The following is a 22,195-nucleotide window of genomic DNA, read 5'->3' as shown; positions in this document are numbered from 1 at the left end:
AAAAGTTTTGCATCATAATTAAATGCCAATTCCATTTCATTGTAATGAATTTTTTGAATTGGAAATGTAGTAAATTCTTTAAGTTCACTGATTATATCACTAAAAGCATTTGATGCAATAGTTGTAGACTGGATAATTAAAAGAGTATTATGCCAGTTCACGTAATCTTAATTATCTTGCTTCTCTTCTAATCGTTCCTCAACTTTAAGAAGTATATCTACTAGTGTGCTATTTGAATTGTACAAAAGACGTTTAAAGGTACCATTAACTGATTCACTACGTAATGTAATTTGTATATCTATTGTAAAGATATTAGTACTAAATGCATGTGTCTAAGAAGTTTTTGATGGATAAAGAACTTTCTTAAGATAACTAACTGCATTTGGATAGTTAGCAAGTAAATCTTGCCAACGTTTTTCAAACACTTCTTGCTTTAAAGTCTAAACTATTTCGACATTCATAAAAATCATTTTTGAATTGGTTAAATGATCCACCAAGTTTTGATTTCAAACGCAATAGTAGATTTTATCTAATATACTAAATACAGTGAATTGCAAATGTAGAAGGATATTTTAATTGAATTGCTGTGTCCATACCGGGATCAGCATCTGTTACAAATACTTTTGGCATTAATCTTGTTGCATCTATTGTATATTGCAGAATCCAACTGTATGCTTTCTTAGTTTCCTAATTCATTAATACTTGAACTATAATTCGTGACTTCATATTGTTATCAATTGCTACAAAAAATGAAAGAAACATATCATAATGATTTGTTTTTAAGGTATTGTCATTAAGAACTACATCACTATATAAACACTAAGTTTCTTGTTACTTAGGACTCATCCAAAAAAGCTTCATCAGTGTATTAGTTTCATGGTCCTAATCTTTATAAATTATCCAATGTGAATCATCATCTTTACATTTTTCAAGGTATTCAAAAACTTATAAAACATCATTACCATATGTATTATTGTTATGATGATACTTGTAAATCACTTTGTAAAGGTCTTGATTATAAACTTTTCTGTTATATTTGGCTTTTAACATACGTTTAATTGCCAATGATTTCAAATAATCATGTATAGACATCCATTCAATATCTTTTAACATAGGCTTTGTAAAAGCTTTAAATGCTTCAAAATGACATGCAGAAACATCTAAATTATGACCAGAGTGTTCATTTAAAAGTGTAGTAACAAAAATCAAAAAGTTAGGATTGTTTTTTATTGGTCTAGAAAGGTTAACATACCACTTACAATTTGTATAACATGATTTTGTTTATTTATTTGGCTTAATATTAGGAACTTCTTCACAATGATACACAATTGTTTGTTTTCTTTGTTCAGATTGCACTTTTTCTAATCTTCCTTTACAAACAAAAAAACCTTGTTGATGAACTCATTATTTAATATGTTGAAAAGCTATCTTCTAAAAGGAAAATGTTAATCCAACATCTAATGTTAAAGTTGAACTACTTATATTATAAGAATAGAAATCATCATTTTCGCTATACATGCTGCCCAAATTATTTTGGGATGCCATAATTATAATTTGGGATGCCGTAATTCATTTAGTTTATATATAATTTACTATGTAAAGTGCCAAAATAATTTGGGATGCTATAATTGAATTTGGGATTTCACTTATAATTATGGCAGCCCAAAATAATTTGGGTGGCATGTATAATCTTCGCCATCACTAGAATCACTATCTTTTGTTATATTTTCAGGAAAATCAGTGGGAAAAAACTCATCATCACTTGAAAAAGATTCTGAATCGCTTATATTAATTGTATTTATAGAAAGGAAAAGAGTAAAGGATAGTAATATTTGATGAAAAGGGAAAGAGTGTAAGGAAAGAGTAAGCTAAGAGAGAAAGAGTGTAGGAAATAAAATAGTTTATTGTTGATCAAAATAGTCTAAATGGGTATAATAAAAATTTTGACTGCCCATCAAAAAAACTATGCATTTGACATACTGCATTCATTAAAATAATTTAATAATTTTTTTTACTGTAAAAAAACTTATGTATGCATTATAAGTTGCAAATTGTAATAATTTTTTAAAATAGAATTTTAGATATATATAAAATAAATCATAATTTGACTTTATTAATAGATAATTAGTAAAAAATTTATTTTATATCCTATTTTATAATTTATATAAACTAATTAATTTTAATTATTTGAATTTTTTATTATTATAAAAAATAATGAAATATATATTGTTATTTATTATTACTTTTATTGTATTTTAATAATTAGTTTATTAATTTTATCAATCAATTTAATTCAATTAATATATTTTTTTATAATATTTTTAAAAGAATAAATTTAAATTTCACTTATATATATAGCAATTAGATTTTAGTTACTAATTGTAACTTACAATTTACAACTGTAATTCTATATTTTTATATATTAAAAAATAATTAAGGTATCAATTTTATCTATATGTAATATTTAATCTCATTTTTATTTCAAAAAAAATTATTTTATATACTAATTATTTAATTCTAATCAGAATTATAAAATTAAAATTGTAAAAAAATTTATAAATTTTAAATTTTACTTTTAAAATAATAAATTATAAAAACTTTTTTTTTTAAATACAGAATATTTCACAGGTCGAAAAGTGAAAAATCAGGCATCAATCAGTCACCAATCAGGCAGTTTGCTAACTTTTGATCCAATGATCAGAAAAGAATGAAATATAACTCATTGGAATCGAACCAATCAACAAGACGGATCTAATGGTAGTAAAATCGCATCTCTAGGATTAATAGTTAATAAAAAATTAAATAAAATATAAATGATACATTTTTATTTTTATATTTTACTTAATTTCTCATCAATTATTAATCCTAGAAATGCGATTTTACTACCATTAGATTCGTAATGTTGAGACGATTCCAATGAGCTATATTTCATCTTTTCTGATCACTGGATCAAAAGTTAGCAAACTGCCTCGATTGGGCGATACATTTGGCAAAAATGCTTATCAGTCACCGATTGGTGCCTGATTTTTCACTTTTCGACCTGTGTTTATTAATATATGTTTTATTTGGCAAAATATTTATTTTATTATTAAAGTTTTTATAATGTAAAGTTATCTTATATAATATTTATATTAATAATTAAAAAGCAAAAAAAAAATAAAATAAAATCTGCAATATATCACATTTCTCTTTTTGGTAATCTTTATATATTAATTATATTGATCATTTTGATCATATAACTTTATTAAGATTTCCTATTTTTTAAAAAATTCTGATATAAAAAACCTTATATTATATATATTTTTGACTGCTTTACAAGTTTTTTTAATATATCAAAAAGGATTTAGAATATTATTTATGACTTTTATATGTAATATATTATAGGGATATGATATAACGCAGATGTAATAAAAAACAAAACCTTTATATATTATACTTTTATAGAATTTTTTTAAAATTATATTTTATTATTTTTATATTTATTTATATTTACTTTATAATTTTATTTAGCAATTAAAAGATTTTAAATAATATTTAGAATAATAATATATCAGATATATTATATTATATGTCATCAGATTTAATAGCCAATTAAATTATTATATTATAAATTATATAATTTTATTAAGTATAATATACAGTAAGATCTTACCTATTTTTTTTCCTTTTTTAATAATTATGTTATAAATGTTACTTTTTTTATTACAATTAAATCTTAATATTAATATTATTAAAAATTCAATTTGATTTTATTTAAAATTAAAATTAATTGATAAAATTCAAGTTAAATTAAACTGAATTGACAACTTGAAACTTTCAAGTCAAACTAGATCACAACTTGAAAATTCAGTTTAATTTAATAATATTAAATAAATAATAATATTTGCAAAATTACTATTGATTTTACAATTCTATTAATTTGAAATTTTCAGATTAAATCAGATTGCAACTTGAAATTTTTCAAGTTAAATCAAACTGCAATTTGAAAACTCTTAAGTTAAATTAAATTATTAATTCCATCAGTTCAGTTTAGCCTATAGATAGCTTTGAAATTGATTTTTATAGTAAAGTTATATCTTATTAAAATCTGAAATCTGAAATTATCTTTTATAGTAAACAAATTAATTTACTTAATATCCAAAATTATATCTGAAATTATTTGAATTCTTTGACCTAAAATATATTAAATTGTATAATTACTTTTTTTTTTATATATAAAAATATTTCAAATCTAAATCTAAAATTCTTGCCAAATTACAGTTTTTCAAGGGTTCAAACTTAATACTACTAATATTTAATATCCTAATATATATTAATTTTTATATTATATTTCTTCAGTATAAATATATACAGGTATTTCATTAGATATAAAAATATATAAATTTAATCATTTTACTATTAACTTTTATTCTATAACTTTATATAATTTAATAATTGTAATTTGGTTTTATAAAATGTTCATTTCTTTTAATAAGTTCCATATTTTTAGCAATTCCTAACAATTTTTAAAATGACATCTAATAAATACACACATAAAAAACTTAATATGACCTCAATATTGTATTACTTTTTTTACTTTTGTAATATTCTATAATATTTTCATATAACCTTACTTCGTTGACGGTATATATAGTATAGTTGATTTGTAATCATACTGTCATATTCAATATCGATACCCCCCAACTGATCAAATTTACCCTGAATTATACCCGTGGGGGCGTGGTATTTTATGATGTGCAGGGTGAGATAAATTAAGGCTATCTTTTTGTTATATTGGCTCATATTTAATCCTTGTTGAAGTATTTAAAACATTTAAAACTACATTTTCTAAAAAAAAATATTACTAATATAATAAAATCTATATGCTATTAACAGATAACGAATAACGAATTAATTAACCTTCAAATTGATAATAATTAATAAACCAATAAAATAATAAGAAAATTCCCGGAAAAGGTTCATTAATAATTTATTTTAATATAATTATATAATTAGGCGATATATAGCAAGTCTCATTATAAAATCTAAAATTATAATACGGTTGTAAATCTGGTAATAAAAAAATCTTTTGCTTATAAATAATATAATTAATATACTAGATTTTTTTGTTTGCATTTTTTACTGATATTGCCAAGCCATTTCAATTAAAGGAATTTCCGTAATTAATAAAAAAAAAAGCCATATAACCATATAACCATCAAGATTACAATGATTTTCATTTCCCCAGTTTATTGTACAACCGAAAAGAATTCATGAGATTACCTTTGGGAATTTAAGAATTTTAGGGAGGGGAGTCTCATTTGCTGCTTGGTGTCGTCATTTTTTTCCATAGTAAAATTCTTAACTTATTTTTAGATGCCAATATTTTGCGATTATCTTTTGCTAAAATAGAAAACATAATGAAATTCAGATGTATTACCGTATGGCGTTTTGCCAACGATTATCCACCGTGAGATCGTCTTACCTTTATGCAAAAAAGATTTTATATGTAATTATGACTGCATTGTTTTTATACTGAAAAAATCAATGTTTAATAACAAAAAAGCCATTAAATGTCACACTCTCATTAGTTTACATAAATAAACCGAGCGTTGTGCTCCCAACAAACATTCTTGATCAAAATTATTAAAAACTTTGCCCAGTTCGCTCAGTCTTTCCAACTTCTAACAATCTTCTTTATACACTTTTGTTTTAAATGTTATCAATTGCGAAAACCGCTTTGCCTTCTACTATAAGAGACACATTATCTAGGAATAACTCGGATAGTGAACAATCTAGGGACGGCACAAACGGTTCTCCACAAAAACAAAGTGATAAAACAGACTTGTTAGGTAATACAAGACTTAACGAAACCAACGGAAATTATCCCTTTCCTACTCCTATATCAACACCAAAAGACGAAAATAAACAATTGGATGTAAACGTTGATTCGTCTACGTCGTTGCAAGAAAACTTGGCAGGAACGGTGGAACCAGTAGATACCACGCCAATCATAATTCAACCTTCTATTTCTATTTCACCTAGTAATTCTGTTACTTCTTTGAAAATTGAACATTTTGACCGTGAGTTTGACGATGAACTTACCACACCTATAGCTGGTGATATTGCTTCACAAATACCTAATGCTTCAAATGCCAATTTAACCGATCGAAGTGATTCATTACTTTTGAGTGATTCAAATTCTTCAAAAAAGTTTCGTTTACCTACAAAGTCAAATTCTGCAAAGTCATCAAAACAGAGGAAAAGACCTAGTGTAAATGTTTTTGATGAAAACTTAATCGAATCTCCACCACTGAATGGTCACGTTCCTGCTGCTCCAAGAAGGAATGCAGAATTTCATGCCTTATTTAGAAGTGTTCCGGAAGAAGATTTTCTTATAAATGGTAGGTGAGGAAAATTCTATCATTCCATCAATTAGGCATTTATTAATTCGAAATATATTTATTATATTTGAAGATTATGGATGTGCTTTACAGAAGGAAATCCTTGTACAAGGACGATTATATGTTTCTGCAAATCATGTGTGTTTCAATGCAAATATTTTTGGATGGGTTACAAACGTATGTAAATCATAGTTGTTATATACTTATTTATACCTGACAGATACTAAATCTATTCCGTTCGTTGCAGTTGGTGATTGCGTTTTCTGATATTGTTTCAATTGAAAAAAGGATGACAGCATATGTCATACCTAATGCAATTCAAATATCTACACTGCATGCTAAAGTAAGTTATAAGATTATTTATTTATTTATTTTATTATTATTATTTTTTTTTTTGTATGAAATTTCTTTTAATTTTTTGTTACATTACATTAGCATTTCTTTACGACGTTCCTTTCAAGGGATAGCGTTTATGATTTGTTGTTTGCATTGTGGAAGCAGGTTCATCCATCTCTTCCGATGACCTCCCTTACCGAATCTGAATATGGAACAAGTCAAAAATGTTCCGATGCTTCAGAAACATCAGGTGGTGATGGTTTTACGTCTAGTGATGATGGCGATGATGAAGGTATGTTCTTTTTTTTTCTACCATACAATGGAGTAATTAGAAAATAGTGAATGTTACAGGATATTCAAATTATTATTGGGAAATATAAGTAGTCCAATAGTGTATATCTTTATTTGATGTATGAAAATTTTATCGTATGCGATCAGGAAAATCAACAACTTCACAAAGAGGTCCTCGTAAGAAATTCGCCTTACCAAGATTAACGCTTGATCCAATGAGATTAATGCGTGGATCTTCGAATTCGGCATTATTTTTGGATGATGATAATACGTTACATCAAGAAAAAGTTGATAGTTTATTTCAATCATTACCTCCTTCCCCGAAAAAGCGTGATTTTGTTAGTTCTAGTGAAATAACAAAAGGACAAAAGATACAGCGTCAAAGATCAAAGTCTGATGCTGAGTTGCAATTATTTGATGCTGACATTGCTGATTCAAAACGTATAGAAAAATATCATCCCGTGTCCCCTCGAAACCAACCTCGTCACACAGCAAACAATAATATTAAAAAACGTCGATCTACTCAATGTGCTTGTTTGAAAAAAGGACAACATTATAATAATGTATCATTGGATACAAAATTTACTGGTAGCGTTGAAAAGATTTTTAATTTGCTTTTCACGAGTGAATTTTTGAAACGATACCTTACAGAAGAAGAAAAGTGTACAGGTAACGAAATCATAAATTATATTTTCTTTATTTTATGACCTTTTGTGATATTTAACATATTATTTCTGTAAAAAAAAGATGTCGAAATTGGAGAATGGAATACCGAAAGTTGTACATGGACAAGATCACAAAGTTATATAAAGCCATTAAACAATTCTATAGGTGAGAAATATAATATAATAATTATAAAATAAAAGTTGAGATAATAAACATGATTCTAAAATCTAGGTCCCAAGAGTACTAAATGCATTATCAAAGATGAATGTCAACATCGAGATTTTGACAATTATGTTACCAATGCGTCAACAACAACTACACCCGATGTACCATCTGGAAGTAGTTTTTGCGTAAAAACCAGAATATGTATTATGTGGGCGGGAGCTAATGAATCCAGATTAATTGTTACCTGTTCTGTAGAATGGTCAAAATCAAGCTGGTTGAAAGGTAAATAAGAAATGCTTCTAATAAACAATTTTTGTTTCGTCAAAATTGCTAATAAGAAAATTGCGATAAAAAAATTTTTAACTAGGGACAATCGAAAGGGCTTGTATCGATGGACAGCAAACATATTGGAAAGAACTTGCACAAGCTATTAAAAAATATATTGCAGCTCATCCTTCAGAATTTGGAGAAGAATCAGGAGCTCCAGCTCAAGAAGAAACTGTTGATTCTGAAGCAGTGGATGAAAAGGCATCACTTAAGAGAGCACATACGCGACCTAAAGATCGCATTCGTCCAGCGAATACAGAAGTATCGAACTTACAAGAAAATGAATCAGTAACAGTACAACATCAGAATAATATTTGGAATGTTGTGACGAATATATTGTCATCGATTCTAAATTCATTGATTAAAAATATCACAATGCCCTCCTCAAATATCATAATGTTGTTAATACTATTAATTTTGGTAATTAACAATATTAACAATTGGCTAACGCTTCGAAATATTGGACATAAACTTGACAGTATGAATAATAGAAGAGGTAGTGACCTTTTCTCTAAATCATATGAACATCGAGAATATACCCCATTGTTTGTTGAGCGATTTGAAGATGAAAAAGATAATCCCCTTTGGCAGTGGTTACAAGAAAGATCAAAAATGTATGATGAAGCTGAGAAGAGACAGAGTGCGTTTCACACATCCAATTCGGAACAAACAGATCATACTACATCGTCTGAAGTTTTATCTTCCTCACAAATTAATTCTGAAGATGGACATCATTTCAAGTCTAAACCAATTTCTTCACAAAATCTTCATAATCAAATAGAAGATATATATAAATTGATACAAGTTGCTGAAGGGCATGTAAGAAAGTTGGTGGATGTTGCCGAATTTGAAAGTTCTTATCACAGAAATTCTGAGGATAATATAAACAGGCAACAATTTAGTGATGTACTTTAAATGGTCTATTTTTATTTTTACTTGTTTTTTTTTTGTTTATTTTTATCTTTGTAGATTCTCTTATATAAAAACATTACCTGTATATTATTATTTGGGCTTGCGGGTGGTAAAATTACATAGGAGTAATTCACGTGATTGGTGTTCAGATAACATATTTATATCTTAGAACATACTTGTAGAACATACTTAAACAATCTTTCAAACAAAAATAAAATGAATTCAAATTTTATTGAATTTTTATTAAAAGATTATAGCAGGTTATATGAAAGTGAAAATTTTTATGATGTGATTATTAAAGTTGGAGATGAATCCAATTTTAAAGAATTTCGAGTTCATTCGATTATACTTTGTGCAAGATCAAAATATTTCCGTACGGCATTATCAAATAAATGGGCAAATATTAAAGATGGCAAAATATATTTTGATAAACCAAATTCTTCAATAAAAGCCTTTGATATTATTCTCAAGTAAATATAAATTTATACAGTAAATACCGTATATATATATTGATTATTTTAACATTTCTTTTTCTTTTTAGGTATATATATAACGGAAATTTGGATTTTAATGAACAAAATGGGATGATTTTATTAGAAGTCTTGAAATTGGCAGATGAATTATGTTTAACCGAAATTCTCGATTATATTCAAGATTATATTTTAAAATATCATAAAAACTGGTTAAGAGAAAATTTTTATAAAGTTTATCAATTTACATTAAAACATAATGAATTTTTCAAATTGAATGAATATATTAAAGATATTATAACAAATGCACCAGAATTTATTTTTAATGATACAGATATTTCAAATATTTCTCAAGAATTTTTAATATCACTTATTCAACTTGATGGTTTACAATTAGATGAAATTGAAATCTGGAATCACGTAATTAAATGGGGAATAGCGCGAACATCAAATTTATCTAATGAATTATCATCTTGGTCTGATAATGATTTTAAAGCTCTTAAAGAAAATTTAAATCCTCTTATATCATTTATTAGATTTGGTTTTATTAGTTCAAGTGATTTTTATATTAAAATTAATCCTTATAGAAAAATTTTTGAAGAGAATTTTTATCAATCGATTTTAGAATATTATTTGGTTCCTGAAAAAAGAGATAAATCTATTTTATATTCAACAAATTTTCGTTGTAGATTAGATTCTATCTTAATTGATTCAAAACAATTAAGATTCATTTCAAAATGGATTTCAAAAGATTCTTATTTTAAATTTGAATTATTAACTCGTGGTAGCAGAGATGGATTTAGTGAGCAAGTATTTCATAATAGATGTGATAGTAAGGATCATTCATTAACAATTTTACGTATCAAAAATACTGGGGAAATACTTGGAGGTTATAATCCGTTGAATTGGGCATCCAAAAGAGATTATTATGTTACTAATGATAGTTTCATTTTTTCGTTAAACAAAGAAGATATTAATAAGTCGATTATAAGTAAAGTAATAAATAGTAATTGTGCCATTTATAATTGTAAGGAAAGAGGACCAAGGTTTGGAAGACATGTAGATGGAGGTAAAGATGATTTGATGGTTTACGTTAGTGATAAACGATTTGAGTGTACTAAAAATTCATATGACAAGCTTATTGCTCAAAGTAATCAATTTGATGAATATGAAGTGTTTCAAGTAATTAAGAAAAGCTAATTTTATAGAAATAAAAAAAAATTATATAAATATACTCATAATATTTAAAATAAATAAAAATATGATAGATTATTCAAAGAAAAAAATTTTATGTAATTGCATTATTTCAATTATATGAATCTTTTTTTTTATTTGCGGTTAGAATCCAGAATCTTGTGTGCCGTAAGTCGATTCATTGAGGGAAACTCAGTATTTTACGGGAAATGGCATTGTTATTTATTCCTAGGATTTAAGTAACGTTCAAGACATTTTATACATTAGGGTCGATTTAGATTTCGTTCTGCCTATCATATCATATTAAATGCAGTTGTCCAATGACTTTGTGGATTTACCCAACCTTCACGCTAGTTGTCACGAGTTGTTTCTCCAGTTTTCTGGATCTGGCTAGTTAAAGTCAAAAGCGAAAACATAAAATAATCTTCTTTACTTAATGTAAAGAAGATAATTGCCGCGCATTCCAAATGTTAATTGTCTATTTATTCTTGCATTTTGATTCTTTAAGCAGTTAAATAAATAGGTTTTAAAAAAACGAATACAGTTAATTATACAATTGACTTTTTGATTTTATCTAAATAATATTTCAAGGACTCGCTTACAATTTCATTCCGTAAGACGCGTAAGTTTAAAATTTTGAAAATCTATCATTCGTTTTTACATACATCCATGCATCGGAATCTAATTCGCGCACTCTTTGACGTAAAGCTTGTAAAGTTACTAAAAAAAGTCTCGTAGGTTCTATTAAAAAATTTTACATAATTACAAATAAATCATTATTTAATTAGAATTACACTTGCTTTTTTTTTCTTTTGCATTATTTACCATCTAGTTGATCTAGTTGATTCTGCTGAGATATATTTTCACCATTCAAATCATTATTTACTTCATCAATTTCTGAAACTTCTCTTGTACCATTATTTTGGTCATCTATACCATCTGAATTAAAATTCGACAATAAATACATCTAGCTAATAACATTATTCATGTAACAATAAAAAAACCTGTATAATTCATTCCATTATTATCATAACTTTGTACGGAAGGTATAGGACGAGATGTATGTGCAATCATTCGCATTCGCATTGCAGAAGATATTTCAGGTGTTGCTCTTGGTGAAACCTCTGGAGTGCTGCTTTCAGGAGAATTCGTATTACTATATATTGTACCATAAGTTCTCGTTATATCGCTATCACTATCAGTCTCATATGAATGAAATTGATTTATAATTCTGGGATCACTTGGTGCTGGTGGTTGTATAGGTACTGGTCGCCAATATGTTCCTGAAGGCTGATTCATAAACCGGTTATTAGGACTATTAGACATTATAAACGAATGATAAAAGAACATCGTGAAAAAGTTTACTATATATATTTTATTTGTGTGTAACAATGACGAATGATTTGAGCTAGTTTAAAATAACGTAAGACGTGGTTGAACCTTGTTGAACCCTTGATTGAACCTTATTTGGAAATTTTTTGCACTATTCCTTAATATATCTTTGCTCTCTGTTTAAAACTTTCCGTGTAAAAAAGATATTATATTTTCAAATGAGTTTTTTTAATAACAAAAATGGCTCGGGCGGATCGTCCTGGGGAAATATGTTAAAACAGGCTATGAATACTGTCGAGAGCAAACTTGATAAAGCTCTTGACATGAGTGAAAGTAAGTGTATTAATAAATTTTTTTTTTTAAAAAAAAAATTTACTCAATGATAATTAAGCAATTGTTTCACGCCAGATAATTCTTATCAGGGGGACGTCTATGTTGATCCAATAACTGGATTTGTTACTACAATCGATCCTCCTGCACGTCCAAAATCGCCAAATATTTCAAATAATAATATTTCAGCTTCTCCAACATCAACACCAAATAAACCTTCACCTAAATTAGGTCCACGATCCAATTCAAGTGATTTAATTGAATCTTTAAAATCTAAGAGTAGTGATTTACTTGCCAACATTCGTATACAAACTGGCTCACCTCGATCGTCATTACAAGGAGAATCTCCCCGTTCTTCTTTACATAAAACTTCATTAGAAAGTGATTCTGAAGTTCCTAATAATTCATCCAGTAAGAATTCAACGTTGGAACCAAATTTAAATAATACAAAGGACAATACGAGAGAGAGTAATAATTCTGTTTCTGTTCCAAATGAGAACCAAGACAATAATGAGAATAAAGTAGATACTCCTGTTATAAATGGTATTTCTGATTTTTCAAGTACGAATGAATCAAGTCAAAATGAGAGTGAAACTATTAAAGATGGACATTCGATCAATAGTTTAATACCGGTTTCTAGTGAATCTGTAACAGATAAGCAGAAGGAAGAATCTGATACAAGTTCTAAAATTAATGGAAATAATGTAGAAAATAATGGTATTAAAGTTTTTGAAGAATCTACAAACGAAGAATCTCAGGAGAATGATGTTATAGACAATCAAAAATCATCGATTATTGAATCTCCTGAGACTTCTAAAAATTTCCAATTGATTATTGAACAAAGAGAACGACAGCTTACAAGTGCCATAGAGCAAAATGCATTATTAAATGATACCGTAGAAAAGTTTAAATTACAATTAAAGGAGCTGGAAGAAAATAAAAATGACGAGTTGAAAATTGCAAGAAATCATGTAGAAGGTTTGGAAAATCAATTAAAAGGCGCAAATAAGGTTGATATAAATTATCAAAATTTTATTTTTCGAATGTGGATTGTATCGAATTGATTTTATATTATTAATTTAGGAGCTAAATATGTTCAGACAACAAGAAGCAAGTAAAGAGAGTTCATCTATTCAAAATTTACTTGAAATGCAGAGAAAATTGCTGTTGGAGAAAGATGAGCAAATTTCCGGACTCATGTCCGAGGGTAAATGATTTATTATTATCAACAATTAATTTAAGTAATTATTGACGATTCTTTTATTATGCAGGTGAAAAATTGTCAAAAAGTGAACTTGAATATCGCACAAATCTAAAAAAATATCGGGCTAAAGATATTGAGCAAGAAAATCGATTGGCTGATCTTCAAAAGAAATATGATAAGGCTACATCAGAAATAGCGGAATTGTCGAGTAATTTAAAACAACTGCGAGAAATTGAAAAAAAGAATAGTTACGATTTGAAAAGTCTCGAAAACGAGAAGGAAAAGAAAACACAGAAAAATTTGAAATTAGAAATTGATGTTGCTGTTGCAAAAGAAGAACGAGAAAAACTTCAAGTATGTTTGTAGTTGAGAGAGAGGGGAGAGATAGAATATTTAACGTAATTTCTGCATATGGTGGCACTGTTATCGGTTATTTAAATTTGGATTGAGCTCTTATACTATTGGGTTGACAACAATAAATTTTTTTTTTAAAAAATTATAACGCGTTTTTAAAGCGTCTTTTAGATCAGACAAATGAAGAACTTAAGAGAACACTTGAGATTAATGCTACTTTATCATCGCAAGCGCAAACTGCAGCTTTGGAAAAGGAGGTATATCTATGACCGTAATTCACATGATTTACTATAGGAATAAATCTTCCTGCGTTAAAAGATTATAAAATGTATTTTGATATTTATTTTATAGATTCAAATAAACGAAAGGCTTCACCATGAACTGGAACAGTTACGTACCGAGTCAGAGAACACAGAAAATTCTTTGCGAACAGAGGTCTGATATTTAACTTGTGTATTTATTCAATAGGTTTCTTTATTGAATTTCCATTTATTACAGATTCGTGAATTGAGAGCAACGCTTGCACGAATTGAAGAGCAGGCTGGTTTAAGAGAAGATAATTTACGTCATGAAATATCGGTAAGATAACAAAATGTAGTACTTTATTTCAATTTACAAAGTCATTTGTTTGAAAATGATTCGACTCTAATATATGTAGACTTTACAAAAACGATTGCAAATTGCTGAGGCTGCAGCACAAGATGTAACATCAGGAGAAAGGGATGTAGAGCATATTCAAATACTTCGACAAATAGAAGATGTACAGACACAGCATGCTCTGTCCATGAAGAATTGGGAAAAAATTGAAAACAGGTAATAAAATAAATTAATGTACCCCAATTTTTTTACTTATATTGAAAATTAAAAAAATTTTTTTTTTTCTTAGTCTTTCTAAACAATTAACTGAAATGGAAATGGAACGTGATCATTTCGCCGATAAGTTTGAAAATTTAAATAATCAATTTAAAGAAATGGTAATTAATTTATTTTATTTTCTTGGTCTTATATATAAATATTTCTAATTCACATTTATGTTACAATTAAAAAGTCATTAACTGCAGAGCAACAAGAACTTCAATTAATAGATAAACATAATCAAAACATAAAGTTAAACGAGGAAATCAAATCATTACGTGCTCGAATTCCTAATTTAGAAGCTAAAATTGAGGATTTAGTTTCAGAACTTGAATCTTCTAAAGAAACTCATAAAATAGCATTGCAAGAAGCAGAAGAACAGTACCGTTGTGCATTAAGGCAGGCATTAGAAGAAAAACAAGAAGAATTGGAACAAAAATTACATTCTGAACAAAAGAACAAACTTATTAAAGAACATGAACAAGAAAAACGTCAAATAAAATTAGAATCGATAAAGAGAAATTTTTTGAAATCAGCTAGTGAAACACAATTGGGATCATTGAAATCAGCAAGTGAAACGCATTTGGAAAAACATTATGATGGAGCATTATCATCGCCTGTAGTATATAGTCCAACATCAAGTGCAAGATCAAGTGTTGATGGAAGTAGTAGTATGATAAGTTGTGTTATGATGGTCGAGAAACTAAATTCTTCAGTAAGACATTTAGAAGGACAAGTTGGTGCTTTACAAGCTCAATTACAAATGACTACAAAAAATAGAGGTAATTATATATATTAAAATATTTCTATTTAAAATATTTATTAATTGCTATTTTGTATTTAATTAGATGAATTAGCAGATGAATTAGTCAAATTAACTGTTCAAATGGAAGATTAGTAAGTAAATAATTAAAAAATTATTTAAAAAAACAAATTTTTAACTAATATATTTTTTTTAAATAAATGTAATTTAGTTCTACAAAAGCAGAAAAGCTTTCAGTACTAGAACAACAACTTTATGAATTAAATGAAAGGTATAAAATAATTAACAAATTATTAATTAAAATTTATATTTTAACACATTGGTTTTTTTCTATTTAGATATCATATTACTTTGGAATTACTTGGAGAAAAGACAGAACAAGTGGATGAATTACAAGCAGATATTAAAGATATGAAAGATGTATATCGTAATCAAATAACTGAACTAGCTGCAGAATTAGAAAAACATAAAAATGCTAGTTAATTTATTTATTATAATATTCTTATTGGTTATTAATTTATTGATATTTTAATGTAATATTATTTTATATTTTGTTTTATAATTTTTAAAAAATTAAGATTTTTAATTTTTTAGCAGGTATTTAAATTTAAAATTTGTATAATAAAACTAATTAAATAATATTAATTCAAAAATAAAAATATACTGTAAAATATATCATAATAAATAATTTATAATTTATTTTTATATTTGAATAATTAAAATATTATATAATTGATAATATTTATTGAAAATTACAAATAATGTAAATGGTATTTAATATTACAGTTATATGTATTATTTTTTTTATTAGTATTTTTTTTATTTTATTTTATTTTTTTAAATAAATTAGATATAATGAATGTACTTTATTTAAGATAAAAAAAATAATAAATAGTACTAATTAAATTCTTTTTCTAAATATTTAAAATATTAAGCAGTTTTAATTTTTAATTTAAACTTATAATTATAGATATTTTAAAATTATATTGTTTTAATATATTATATATAAAATAATTTGAATTTCTTAAAAACTTAAATTGATGATATTTATATTTAAACTATAGTTTTTGTAAAAATACTTATTACATTAGTAATATAATTTAATAAAGTTGATATTTATTTATTCAAAAATATTATAATTCTTATTTACAAATACTATTTAAATTTATTATAGTATTATATTAAAATTATATTAATATAATAATATAAGATCGTTTTTATTCTAGATGAAAATCAATTTATACCATATTTTTTGTATAAAATAAAGAAATTATATATGATAATTTAAATATATTTCATTAATTTAACTGTCGAGAAAGTAAGTAAAAAAAAAAGAATTATAAATCCAAATAAATAATTTCATTTGCTAAAAGACAATTAACTCAATTTATTTTTCTTAAAGGTTAACAGAATGTATAACTAATTTTTATTAATCCGCAATTCCAGTTAATGGAAAAGTAGTGTTTCATTTTAATAGATCATATCACACATATTTCATATATTTGCAATGTTTGTGACTAGGGATGTTAACGGTTCGGTCCATCCGGTTTTCGGTCCAAAAACTGGTGGTTTGAGTACAAAACCGAACCGTTATAGGTTTAGAACCAGAGTTTGAACCGAAGTTTGGACTGAAGTTTAGACCGAAGTTTAGACCGGATATTTATAGTATTTTATACAAAATTGTGTAATGCAGATCATGAATTTAAATATATCGTATATCGTCAAAAAATTTTTTATTATAAGAAAAAAAATTACCAACAAAATTTCACATAATGTAAAAAAAAGGAAAAAAAAAAGACATATTGCAAGTATTGATTCAATTTTCCATTCTTTCTTTTTCTGATATCCAATTTTTCGTGCATATAATTGCCTTCTTGCCGTTTCAGGGATCTAACCTATTTCTAGTTTTTGAAATAGTTAATCCCGAAATTGAAAATGCCCTTTCTGATGGAACCGACGTTGCTTGGATTGTTAAATAATCCTTAGCTATTTGAGATAGTACTGGGTAATCCTTTTCATAAGTTTTCCACCAAATTAAAGAACCTGTATTACTATCTACTGGAGAATTTAAGTATCGATCTAATTCATCATGCGATACTTCTTGACGAATATTATTTGGATTAAGTAAATTAAGAAAATAATCACGAGATGATCGTGCTGGTGCTGATGGTATGGTTTGATTATTTAAGGGTAAATATGACAAATATAATTCTTGTAATTTACTAATAATTTCAGTTATATCATTATGACTAAATAATGTGGTTTTGTAGCGTGGATCTAATATTGAAGAAGTAATGGAAGATTGATTCAAATATTTGTCCCAATAGGCTTTCAATTTATTACAAATTGCTGATGCTATTGCCTTTTGTGTATGGTGATTTCCTCTTTGATAATGATCCAATTTTTTAAACATTCCATTAAAAACCAATCTTATATCACCTTGTGTAGGATTTTTTGATGATGATAATAAATTGGTTGCTTCATACATAGGTTCTAATACCTTTGCTAATTCCTGTAAAAAAAAAATAATAATTAATAAATATATAATTATAAAATAAAATAAATAATAATTTATAAAATAAAAAATACCTTAATATGTCGCCATTCAGATATTGTTGGAAATAAATCTCCAAGTTCTTCAACATTTGTTGTTGCAAGTAATTCTGAAACACCCTGCATTAAGATTTGTCTATTAATCATAAAATATGTGGAATTCCAGCGAATGTCTATATCTAAAATTGGTTTAAGAAATTTAACTTTTTTAAGGGTACAAATTTCTGATAATTTATCCAAAAATAATGGTGAATTCTTGATTTTAACAACAAATTGACGAAGTTTTTTGATTTCATTTCCAACATGACTCATTCCTGCTTTTACTGCTAAATTTATAATATGTGCAGCACATCTGTAATGAGTAAAAGCCATATTATTAAACTCCTGATCTAATTCAGTTGCTAGTTGATTACCACATGCTATCATGTTGCTTCCATTGTCTGTAGTTAATGCAAGAATATTATTACTGATACTAAACTCTTCAAGAATTTGTAAAAGCTTGCTAGTAATTAACCCAGCTGTATGAGAACCATTTACAGGAATTAAATCAAGTAAGAGATTTTTTAATTCCCAATTGTTGTTAATATAATGCATTGTTACTCCAAGATAACAATCTTTTGAGATTTCTGAAGTCCAAATATCAGTAGTAAGAGAGATTTTTGAGTTAATTTGTGAGACTTCATTAATTAACACATTTTTTCTCATTTTATAATTTTCTATGAATTTTTCCTTTAAGGTTTGTCTGCAAGGTAAAATATAGTGGGGATTCAATTTATTAATTAATAATTTGAATTCAGGATTTTCAACAATGGTAAAAGGTTGCAAATCAGTTGCAACAAAATCAACCAAAGAATCTGTGATAGGTTTAGATTTTGATGGAGAGTAAGGTTTAAAACGTAAAGTAGTTTGGCGGGTTTCAGGTTTTTTATAATGTGATGGATGTTTTTTAGTTAAATGACGTCGAAGTGTAGATGTTGGATTACCAGGTGAATAAAGTTTTGCACACAAAATACACTTATAGTTTGTAATTAACCAACTTTCCTCATCTTGAATTTTTTGAAAAAACTCCCAAACATCTGCTGACAATTTCTTATTTATAATTCTTTCATCATCAGATGCTAAGGAATCATCTGATAAATTATTATCGTCATTTTCAAAAACTCCCGACATAGTTGTAATAATGCAAGGTGATATAAAAAAATGTAAGAATGTAAAATCCGTTATTCTTTTATTGTAAAAAGTTACGCGTGCAGATACACGTAACCGTTAATTGAACCGATCTAAAACCGGTTCACTAAACCGGTTTCTATCGGTTCGGTCTCGGTTTGGTTTGACGTTTGAACTGAACTGAAACCGGTCCTATGATCAAACTGCGGTTCGAACCATCCAATCATAAACTGTTAACATCCCTATTTGTGACAAATTCCTAATTTAGATATGGCAAACATATATCGTCAAAATATTACCTGCATAAAATTGTTATTTTTCATTACACATGAAATGAGTTTAAGGACTTTTATCCTAAATCTCAAATATTGCAAATAAAAAAAAAAATAAATAAAAGAAATTTAGAATCGATTGTGCTATGAAGCTGTACAATTTAAATGCCTTTATTACAATCACTTTTTTTTAAATACATCATTAAATCATAAAAATTATAAACAACTAGGTAACGGTCTATAATAAAACAATAAGTATAATATACACTTGTATCATATCTGTCATTTTTGCCCTTGACAAATTAAATATATATGATATTTTAAAGAATTTTTTTAAAAGTATAAATGAATGAATTTAAATTAACAAATTAATTCTTCAAAGATTCTTCAAGCTTAGGGAAAGAAAGAAGTCTACTAATGTAAACAGCCTCAGGATGAATTTTTATTTGCTCTGCTTGATATACTTGATGAGCAGATTTAAATTCCTCTATTTCTTTCGTTAACCTAGGAGATAATTTATTTTCATCTTCATAAATAAAACAACATCTGATCATACTAAAAATTTCTATTGCAGTAATTCTTTTTTTAGGATTTGGTTCCCAGCATCTTAAAATCAAATTAGCGATAGATTTAGGAACGTGTTCAGGAATATCAGGATGAACACCTTTACAAATATCTAAAGCAAGTTGAAAATCATGAGGTCTATTATAAAAAGGAGGATATCCAGTTACAATTTCATAGATAATTCCACCAAAAGCATAAATATTAGAAGCTTTACTATATGAATGATCTTTCAGAACTTCTGGTGCCATATAAGGTAACACTCCGTAGATTTCTGATGATTGCATAACAAAACAAGGCCTCTTGCTAATAGGTTGACAAACACCTAAATCGCTTATAATTAAAAAATCATCAATACGATGATTGGTTTCATATAATATGTTCCCAATATGGAAATCTTTATGAATGATCTCTTTTTCATGAAGTCTACAAAGATGATGTCCAATTTGTTTTAAAATTTCAACCTTTTGATACCAATCAATGGATTCTGACTTAGTCAAAAAATTTCTTAAATTTCCATTTTCTGCATATTCGAGAACCATGACGTAATTATTTGATTTTGGTTCTTTGGTGAAACCAAAACATTTTGCAACGTATGTGGAACCACGTTGTAAATTCAAATGTAACTATTAATCAAAAAAAAGTAAAAAAAAAAAGAAAATAAATTTTTTAAGTACGATTCAATATAACAGTTTAATAGGTTAATAGTTTAAATAATTAAATTAATTTACCTCTTCCAAGAACTCTGATGAAATATTTTGTGAATCTTGAAGAACTTTTAAGGCAACTTCAGTCTTGCCAAGTCTTTTCCATTGTTTTTGTTCAAAGTTCCATCCTTGAATTAAACCATCCAACCATGAAGCTGAATAAACTTTGGAGAAGCCTCCTTCTGCTACGTATTTAATATTTGATAATCTATCATAAGGTATCCATTCTATTAAATCACCAGATTTTTTTGTCTTAAGTTGTTGAAACTTTATAAATTCATCCACTTCCTTATTACCACTTGACCAAGAGGAAAACTCTCTTTGAAGGTGAATAGGAGAGCAAACATCACACCAAACATAATTTGCCGTAGGGTTTATTTTATTATTCTTCCTTCTACTCCTACAATCTTTACAATTATGGGATTTATATTTTATCTTAATACTACCAAATAGCCTTGCCATATTTACGATAACAAATATATTAAGTATAAAAAAAAAGGGTTTTTTGAATTTATCAAAAATTCAAAGAATTTATAATTAATAATTGATGGATTTCGTTAAGATAAGAATACGGAGATACCCGTGATAAAGTGTAACCTATCAAAGGAGAAAAGGGCAAAGGAAAAAAAAGGAAGGGAAAACGGGGAATTAGAAAATTGTTATGATATGAATGAAAACAAAAAGTTTAAATACATGAAGGGGAAGGGGAAGGAAGAATTAAAAGGAAATAAATGGAGAAAAAAATGAAACACTAAGGAATAAGTAGGGTTAATCAATTTTGTATCACCGCGTGATATACATATAATATATAATAAATATATTATACAGTAATGAATTGAAATTATAATAAACCTGAAACTTGAAGAATAAAAAAAAATTTTTTAAAATTTCATGAAAGTTCAGGAATGAAAAAATATTTAGGGGATATTCCTCGCATTAAATATGAAACATCGGAAATTACTATGGTTGACTCTAAATAAATATTTATTTTACCTTATCTAAACCAATCGAATAAAACATTAGATATACTAAATGAGGAATGAGCATTCTTTGTTTTAAAAGTGGGCTTAAATCGATAAAATCATGCTACAACGTTGGATTGTTTATTATTTGTACGTTTCTGTGACGTGATATTAACAAAATAATTGGCAATTCATTAATTGATAATCATCATGTTTAAGACACGCGATAACTTTAATTAAAAAAAAAATGTGACACCTCTTATCAAAATGAATATAAAGATTCATGGGAGGAAATCTAAGAAGTCCATCTTGGAAAATTGACATCTCGTCATAGTTAGAATGAATGATATGGGAATCTTGTACAACAGGAGCGAACCGCTTATACATATAA

The 22,195-nt window shown here is 26.7% G+C and overlaps 5 protein-coding genes across 5 annotated transcripts; 3 read left to right on the top strand and 2 right to left on the bottom strand.

Moving 5' to 3' along the window:
- Positions 1-5,695: 5,695 nt before the first annotated feature.
- Positions 5,696-9,083, top strand: OCT59_018138 (uncharacterized protein; the record flags this gene model as incomplete). The annotated part of the gene is made up of 8 exons (XM_066148562.1): positions 5,696-6,383; positions 6,457-6,560; positions 6,631-6,726; positions 6,819-7,011; positions 7,158-7,679; positions 7,758-7,841; positions 7,908-8,123; positions 8,209-9,083. 8 exons carry the CDS (start codon positions 5,696-5,698, stop codon positions 9,081-9,083), a joined length of 2,778 nt encoding a protein of 925 aa, XP_066004479.1.
- Positions 9,084-9,296: 213 nt separating this feature from the next.
- OCT59_018137 (uncharacterized protein) lies at positions 9,297-10,750 on the top strand (the record flags this gene model as incomplete). Its single annotated transcript, XM_066148561.1, has 2 exons — positions 9,297-9,340; positions 9,622-10,750. 2 exons carry the CDS (start codon positions 9,297-9,299, stop codon positions 10,748-10,750), a joined length of 1,173 nt encoding a protein of 390 aa, XP_066004478.1.
- Positions 10,751-11,372: 622 nt separating this feature from the next.
- OCT59_018136 (uncharacterized protein) lies at positions 11,373-12,070 on the bottom strand (the record flags this gene model as incomplete). The annotated part of the gene is made up of 3 exons (XM_025326224.2): positions 11,373-11,485; positions 11,570-11,683; positions 11,749-12,070. 3 exons carry the CDS (start codon positions 12,068-12,070, stop codon positions 11,373-11,375), a joined length of 549 nt encoding a protein of 182 aa, XP_025177136.2.
- Positions 12,071-12,272: 202 nt separating this feature from the next.
- Positions 12,273-16,249, top strand: OCT59_018135 (uncharacterized protein). The gene is made up of 13 exons (XM_066148560.1): positions 12,273-12,409; positions 12,485-13,416; positions 13,490-13,613; positions 13,678-13,964; positions 14,126-14,221; positions 14,316-14,399; positions 14,463-14,543; positions 14,623-14,777; positions 14,851-14,938; positions 15,013-15,601; positions 15,668-15,716; positions 15,794-15,853; positions 15,921-16,249. Exons 1-13 carry the CDS (start codon positions 12,295-12,297, stop codon positions 16,063-16,065), a joined length of 2,805 nt encoding a protein of 934 aa, XP_066004477.1. The 5' UTR covers positions 12,273-12,294; the 3' UTR covers positions 16,066-16,249.
- A 3,693-nt stretch (positions 16,250-19,942) lies between these two features.
- OCT59_018134 (uncharacterized protein) lies at positions 19,943-21,304 on the bottom strand (the record flags this gene model as incomplete). The annotated part of the gene is made up of 3 exons (XM_066148559.1): positions 19,943-20,250; positions 20,719-20,761; positions 20,867-21,304. The coding sequence occupies 3 exons, from the start codon at positions 21,302-21,304 to the stop codon at positions 19,943-19,945; spliced, it is 789 nt and encodes a 262-aa protein (XP_066004476.1).
- Positions 21,305-22,195: the final 891 nt, after the last annotated feature.

Source organism: Rhizophagus irregularis, chromosome 27, assembly GCF_026210795.1.
Source record: "Rhizophagus irregularis chromosome 27, complete sequence".
Lineage (NCBI taxonomy): Eukaryota > Fungi > Glomeromycota > Glomeromycetes > Glomerales > Glomeraceae > Rhizophagus > Rhizophagus irregularis.
The sequence above is the reverse complement of the archived record's forward strand: the minus strand, read 5'-3'. Positions and strand labels throughout refer to the sequence as shown.

What these genes read in the sequence shown, in the direction of transcription:
- OCT59_018135 (XM_066148560.1), top strand. Translation starts at nt 12,295, where the DNA reads ATGAGTTTTTTTAATAACAAAAATGGCTCGGGCGGATCGTCCTGGGGA. An exon ending in TGGGAAAAAATTGAAAACAG is followed by an intron (nt 14,778 to 14,850) that starts GTAATAAAATAA and finishes TTTTTTTCTTAG; the next exon opens with TCTTTCTAAACAATTAACTG. An exon ending in ATAATCAATTTAAAGAAATG is followed by an intron (nt 14,939 to 15,012) that starts GTAATTAATTTA and finishes ACAATTAAAAAG; the next exon opens with TCATTAACTGCAGAGCAACA.